The sequence below is a fragment of the Mus pahari genome, chromosome 20 (genome assembly GCF_900095145.1).
Source record: "Mus pahari chromosome 20, PAHARI_EIJ_v1.1, whole genome shotgun sequence".
NCBI lineage: Eukaryota > Metazoa > Chordata > Mammalia > Rodentia > Muridae > Mus > Mus pahari.
The window spans coordinates 28,421,227-28,428,200 of record NC_034609.1 but is presented as its reverse complement, the minus strand read 5'-3'; the positions used below and the strand labels follow the sequence as shown (position 1 = coordinate 28,428,200).

Genomic DNA, 6,974 nt, shown 5'->3' with positions numbered 1-6,974 from the left:
ATTGTGGGGTTCACACATCCACTGGGAGGGGAGTTTGAATGGGTCTAACAAAAGATGAGCCAGCAGGAGAAGAAGTCACATGCAGAGGGTTTGTGATAAATGGAGAAGAACAGAAAAGCACAGGGTTAATGTTAGAATGTTTTGGGAAGCTGAAGCTGACTCCATCAGCAGCCAACACCACATACCATTCCTCACACAGGGCACTATAGCTCTTTGTGCATGTTTTGAGATCTCTTTAACTCCTCAATCTTCCAGGGCAGTGTCTTGGTCCAGAACTGCAGCCTTCTGGCCTTCTGGAATTGTCCCACAGCAGGCTGGATGTTCAGCTGTAGATACTGTTCATCATGGTCAAACACGGGCCAATAGGGTAGACTCTCACTGTTGGGGTTCCTGTGGATACACCACCAAGAAAAGAAGGATGAGGTCACTCTGGTTCAAAGTCTGATACACAGATTTGGGTCAGGACAATGGTTAGGCTAGTAGTTAAGGGGTCTGATGTGACAGGTGTCCTGATATGTGCATACAAGTGTCACTAGTTTCTTCTTCATGTGGAGAAGACTGCCTGACCTGTTTTATGTCTCCTCCTAAGAGGCAAGATCTAAAGAGCAGTACTGCAGCACTATAGCCCACCAGTTAGGTCACTGTGAGATGACCAATTTCTGACCCTAAACTGTACCTGTATAAATATACAGAAGACAGAGTAGAGTAGAGAAGACTCTATCATGTGACGGAAGATTCCCTGCAGGCTAAAAGGTCACCATCTAAAAGGGAGCCCTAGAAGGACCCATGCATACAAGGTTGAGTTCTCACCCATGTCTTGCAAAGTTGGCCCAGTACTTCATCATCCTCCTGTTTAGCAGCTTTTCCTCTTCAGTGAGGTTAACTGGAGTCATGAGAAAGACAAAAGTCCATGTCCTGCTACTGTTAACCCATTCTTCACACTCACCACCCCAGCTGCTGTCTGGCCTCAAATGATTGGCTTTACTACCACCCTTCTTCACTATATAGAGTATCCAAGACCCATGCAAGCCTCTCATTGAATTCTTGCCCCAATGCCCTGTCATCTCCTCCCTTACAGGCTAGACAGGGAAGGGTCCAGATTCCAAACTAGGTATATATAATTTTTTGAGCGATAGTTTTCCTCAAACGGACTGCCAGCTAAGGAGCCATCTGGGATCTCATTCAGCTCAGGAAAGATTAGGAAGACTCAACGTTTCATGCCCCAGAAGAAGGAACCAAAAACAAAAGGAACTTCATCTCCATGGTCAGCCTTCACGTGGGGTGGCCTGACATCCTTGAGGAAGCTGGATTGATGTTGGAATTCATAGAAGTAGACAGGAGCATGGGAACCTGGAGGTGGGACAGAGAGTGACTTAGTTGTCTCTCACCTGGAGCTTTTTTTGATATATATTTGGTATCAAGATACCTTGATACATTGTTACTTGGAATCTCAAGAGTTAGATTGGAAGCAGAGCCCCAGGCTGGGGCACTAACACTGTAAATGTACTCATGACCTTCCTAGCTGAGTGATTTTGTTATGTCAATAGAGAATCAGCAACCCATTTTCTCCTCTGTACCCAGATTTTAATCTCTTAAACTAGATGTAAGGAGACCTCGATACCATACTGCTCCACAGTGCTCACCCATGACCCCCATCTCTGAGCTGCTCCCCTAAGCCTTGTTACAGTGGTACTCACGCTGAAAATATGCTACTCGGAGAGAAGGGATCACAAACATGAAGTCTTCCATCATCTCGGTGAACTGTGCTTGGAGAGTCTTGGGGTCCTCAATGTCCTCCATGTACTCGTCCATCAACAGATCACTACACTCAGGAGGCAACATCTATACCAGAGACATCAGAAAGGTTGAGGTTAGGCATGTTATTGGTCAAGTAGGTAGTATACTTGGGTGTGGGGAGAATGGAGCCTGGGATGACATATGGTATAGGCAAAAATGTTCTTGCTCTGAGGTGACCCCACACAGCATCATACACATCTCCTGACCTTTATTAATAGGGATGCTGTCTGAGAAGGAGATATGAGGGACCCCTCAGCCAAGACCAGAGGTATCTCACCATTTGTGGTGCTGTATCCTTCAAGACAGCCTGCAGGTTCTCTCTGGTTATTCCGCTTATTGTCTGAGCAGAGCCTATGACCTGGGAAGCAGAAGACAGTCTTAAGTATGGGGTCTCATGAACTTGGAGTGAAGATGCATTGAGTTCCCACTGCTTAGCATATGAATATCCATGTTCCCAGGGGATTGGAAGTGAGCCTCACTTTGGGGACGATCCAACCGTACTCATCATTGTTGAAACCAATGATGCTGGGGACAGGGTGAAAATCCTTAGAGGCCAGCAGCTCCTGAGGATGCTTGGGTAGGAACTCTCCATCCACCACACCAGGGATCATCTGGAAGTTCTGATGGGCATTAAAAAAATCAATGCTGAAGGTTAATGAAATAAATATCCTGACATCCACTGAGTCACCTCCATCTTTTTCTCATTTCTCACTAGTTTCAGGATGATCTGCTCACCCTGGAGGAGAATCTACACTTAGATTAGCATATCTTGTATTCATTTTTACACACAGAACTGAAAGACCACAAAGGCATGAAGGTGAGGTATTTGGTTCAGAATCCCACATCATGTACACCAGGTTCTCCCAGACACACAATTCTCCCAACCTTGCTAATGACCAGAATCTCCTCTTCACTCTTGCCTCTCAGACAGTGCACCAGGGCCTGTGAATCCGTGGCCTCACATCCAGAGAGCTTGGCCACCATCTGTGAAGGGAACAAGCAGGGAGAAGAGTTCTCAGTTCCAAGTTAATGATTTTTTTTGGTATCTAATTCCCACACTATAGTGTGTGTTGTGTGGATTAGAACAAGTATAAATTGTCCCCATTTTCCTATTTCTCAAAGGTGACATCCAGGAAGCAGAACTCTTTCTACCTGCATACCTGAAGAGTGTGTCAAGTTGGTGTATGAAGGTTAGATTAGGGGACCCAACGTGTCTTTTTTTTTCTTTTCTGTGTACACTAGCTGAGCTGGTCTGTGGATTCCAGGGATTTTTTTCATCTCTGGCTCCCACCTGACCACAGGAACTTTGGAATTACTGATAAATGTTACCATTTCCAGTGTTTTATGAATTCTGGGGACTTGAACATAGGTCCTCAGGCTTGCATGCCAAGCACTTTAAGAAATCAGCGACCCAGCTCTGAACCCATACATACTCATTTTTGCTAGTGATGGACCTTTCTAAGGACAGCTTTGCTGTCTACATAACGTACTCATCCAGTGTAAAGGGGATCTGTGGATTCTAACCCTTGAGCCCTCACAAATAAATGAACGCATGTTCTTTAGCTCTTCATTTTTACTACTGAGCACTAATGTCAGAGGATAATGCTGTGGCAACAGATACAGGATTGAAGTTCAGGCACTCACTTGGTAAACCACCTCAGAGAAGCTAAATATGGTTCCAGGCAACAGAGAAACTCCACTCTCCATGATGGCTCTGTGAAAGAGTCCTTTGGACATGGGGGACACAACATGTGAAGACACGCTTATGCCTCCTGCTGACTCGCCAAAAATAGTGACCCGGTCAGGGTTGCCACCAAAGTGGGCGATGTTCTGCTGGACCCAGCGAAGGGCAGCCACTTGGTCCAGGAATCCCCAGTTTCCTCTGGCATGCTCATCTCCAGTGCTGAGAAGTAGAAAGGTCATGGATCAAAGGACTGTCTAGGTTCTGATCCCTCCACATTGCCCAACCCTACCCCTGACTCACCTGAAGAATCCCAGGACACCCAGGCGGTACTGGATAGTGACCACCACCACATCCTCAGTGGCTGCCAGCACGGATCCATCATACATGGAAGCCATGCCTACAGTGAGTGCACCACCGTGGATCCACACCATCACCTGGAGAAGTCAAGAGAGATTCCAGGAAGCTCCTAATGAGCCCAAGTTCAGCTTGTCTACTTATTAGAATATCAACTGCTGTGCTTCTGTGAAGCTACAGAAATCCATAAAAATCCTCCAGACTTCAGGGCTTTGGCCACAGCCAGGGTACTCTAGTGGCTTCTAGTCCCCATTCCCACCATGTGTTGCACTTTGAATGAATGCCTCTGTGTAAAGTGTGATGTCATCACTACTCAGGCTCTTCACAGTGCAACAAAGAGGGGTGTCTCCATGGATATCTCTCCAGATTAAAAAAACGGAAAGGATCATCAACCCTCGTTGTCACAACAGATCACTCAAAAGGATAAGTTTGGGTGACCTCAGTGTTGAGGTCTTGATCCCCTAAGGGGTTCTGCAGAGAACAAGTTGTTGAACGAGCTCTGGTTTTATCAGAGAGCCTTTGATGGCTCGGTGCTCCCATGCTGTGTCCCATACCCAGGTTTCAGCTGCATCATGTGACTGAGATGGCCTTCTTTGACCCAAGTAAGCTCAGACTTATCAGAGTCAACCCTATTGTAAAACTCAGGTTGCTTTTGTCCCTTCTAACCTTCTTGAAAAAAAAATGCCCTCTCCCCAAGCTGGACACGACCTGACACTCACAGGCAGGTTAGAGCCCTCCTGGGCGTGGGCTGGTGTGTAGATGTTGAGATACAGGCAGTCCTCAGACATAGAAACAGGCGGCAGGGTCAGTTTCAACTCCTTCATGCCCTCCATATTCATTGTGACATTTTGTGGACAACTGGTAAAAATGGGAGACAGTTATTCCAAGAGATGTATAGTGAGTATAACCAAATGTGAGTCCGGATTTTATTTTCTTAGCCACCTTTAGCTGCTTGTCAAGAGATGCCCTGTTAATACTTATGTCCTGTCTAAATACCTTCCAACCAAGATGAAAGCCATAGGCTCAGTGAAAGCTGGGCTGGGGCCAGATTTCTAGGGACAACAGTAGGGTGGGGTCTTGATCTTATTCTTTCTAAGTCTTAGGGGAGAGAGAGAGAGAGAGAGAGAGAGAGAGAGAGAGAGAGAGAGAGAGAGAGAGAGAGAGAGAGAGACCTGTAGGTGTTTCTCTGGAAATGATTGGCTGTCTGTAGACACACTCATGAAATTATATAAAAACATCGAGCCAAGCATTAGCAGACACTCAAGCATTTTCTAGTTTCTGTTCCTGGGCGTGGATGTGATGTGAGCAGCTCCTGTAGTTTTGATTCACTGTGTTTACCAAAGGATGGACTGTAATCTGGAGCCTCTAATAGTAGCTTTCTCTCCTAAGTTGCTTTTGTCGGTACTTTATTACAGCAACAGAAAACAATCTAAGATCCCCATATTAGAGCGTTGAACTTACACAGCTACTAGAGGATTCAGTGGACAATGCTGCCCTAAAGGGTAGTGAGTAATCCTTCATCACATGTGCAGACTCTCAAGGAACTTTTCTTGTGTGCAGCATCTCTACAGGGAATTAATTACATATACTTGTTCCCTGGCCAATGACACTTGGCCCTATAGGTTGTCACAGTGACTGTGTCACAAGTATCCATCATTGCTGCAAACCTCAGTGATCTGAAGTATGTTCTCCTGATTTTAGAGGCATTGCTGCCTGATAGGTCACATTAACTCATACCTGGAGAGCCCTCCCATTGTGGCAGAGAACACTGGGCATAATCCGAATCTTTGAACAATTTCATCTTAGCTCATCTCAATTGTGCCTGATGCTAACTTCCTCTGAGTGCCAAGCTCTGACCCAGAAGCCTGGCCCAGTTGTTCTCATCAGGCTTAGCACGTCGTCAGAAAAATGCACGGGGCACTCACTCACAAAGAGAGAAAACTTCTCTGTAGCTGAAATGGAGGGGACACTTCAGCATGACTCGGCTCAGAGCACAGTCTCCCCCCAGTGCCTGAAACCCTGGGGTCCAGAACTTACATGGCTGGCTGTGAGGTCCCATCTCTCACACCACTCCATGGCTCAGGGGCCTCAGGAGGTGCAAAGCGCAAGGGTCCTACAGGAGGCTTGGCAAAGGGGATTCCCAGGAAGATGTAGAGACCAGCTTTGGTGTCCTTCAAGTGGATGAGCCTGCCTTGGACCTGGCCAGTGTGTGTGTTTCTGATGGGGCTGGCCTCTGGTGAGTCGTGACCTGGTAGAGAGATGCCATAGGGTTAGTTTTCTGTAATCAGTTGCTACAAGGTCATGGGAGTTCCCATCTCACTGTTATCAGGGCACAGGCGAAGGGAACCCATACCCACCTCTCTAGTTCAGTTGTAGGGTGTGAGTGTGGAAACTCCCTTCAGACCTAGGAACCTTTCCTATTCCTATTTTGAAGGGCTCCACAGCATTTCTGTAGGCCAAAGAGGTCACACACTCAGAGTCATTTGGCTCTATGAATTATATTATTATTATTTAAAGGTAAGTAGTAGCTATAAACCGAGAAAAGAAAATGACTTCTCATTTTCATTTGAATTGTCTAGCACTTTCTCTAGAGCTCCTTACAGTGAACTGTCTCCTCAGTATGGAGTGATCTTAGATGTCTCTGACTCTGCATGCTAGTGGGCTCATAAAATCTGAAGGTTTTGGTTAGAGAATCTGGAGGCACAGGTTTCCCACACTTTTAGTTGTCATTTCCAAACCCTTCCCCCTGCCCTGTGCCTTCCCTCTCCAAGCTCAGCCTCTGACATGCAGAACTTGGCAGCTCTGACTCCAGTCATTCCCATGCCAGTTTAGAGAGCCTCACCCTGCACATGGACGAGATGAAGCAGGAGTCCAAAGAGCACAGCATGCAGCCAGCTGTGCAGTGGGTTCCGTGGCATGGCCGGCTCTCAGGCCTAGATCTGTGCTGCTAGGAGGACCGCGTTTCATAAACAGGAAACAGAATGTGTAAGTCTTGCCCAGGCAGGAATTTAAGCCAAAAAGATATAGGTGGAGCAAGTTCTTATTGTAGGAGAACTGTTTAGTCAGAAGTAACTGGAGCCAATGGCCTGGAGGCAGGGCAAAGTCGCTGTATTTATCAGGATTTTCCAGAGTAGCAGGG

At 46.6% G+C, this 6,974-nt stretch overlaps 1 protein-coding gene across 1 annotated transcript; it reads right to left on the bottom strand.

Moving 5' to 3' along the window:
* Positions 1–203: 203 nt before the first annotated feature.
* On the bottom strand, positions 204–6,753 carry LOC110337289 (acylcarnitine hydrolase-like). The gene is made up of 12 exons (XM_021220121.1): positions 6,678–6,753; positions 5,873–6,083; positions 4,555–4,693; positions 3,782–3,915; positions 3,442–3,700; positions 2,683–2,781; positions 2,277–2,417; positions 2,075–2,155; positions 1,698–1,842; positions 1,213–1,350; positions 811–883; positions 204–390 (listed from the first exon to the last, which is right to left on the bottom strand). Exons 1-12 carry the CDS (start codon positions 6,751–6,753, stop codon positions 204–206), a joined length of 1,683 nt encoding a protein of 560 aa, XP_021075780.1.
* Positions 6,754–6,974: the final 221 nt, after the last annotated feature.

Bases quoted from the DNA above. Each gene is read 5' to 3' on its own strand.
- LOC110337289 (XM_021220121.1), bottom strand. From the start codon at position 6,753: ATGCCACGGAACCCACTGCACAGCTGGCTGCATGCTGTGCTCTTTGGA. The intron at 2,156-2,276 runs GTGAGGCTCACT...TCTGCTTCCCAG, and splicing joins ACGGTTGGATCGTCCCCAAA to GTCATAGGCTCTGCTCAGAC. The intron at 391-810 runs GTGAGAACTCAA...GTGTATCCACAG, and splicing joins GCCAACTTTGCAAGACATGG to GAACCCCAACAGTGAGAGTC.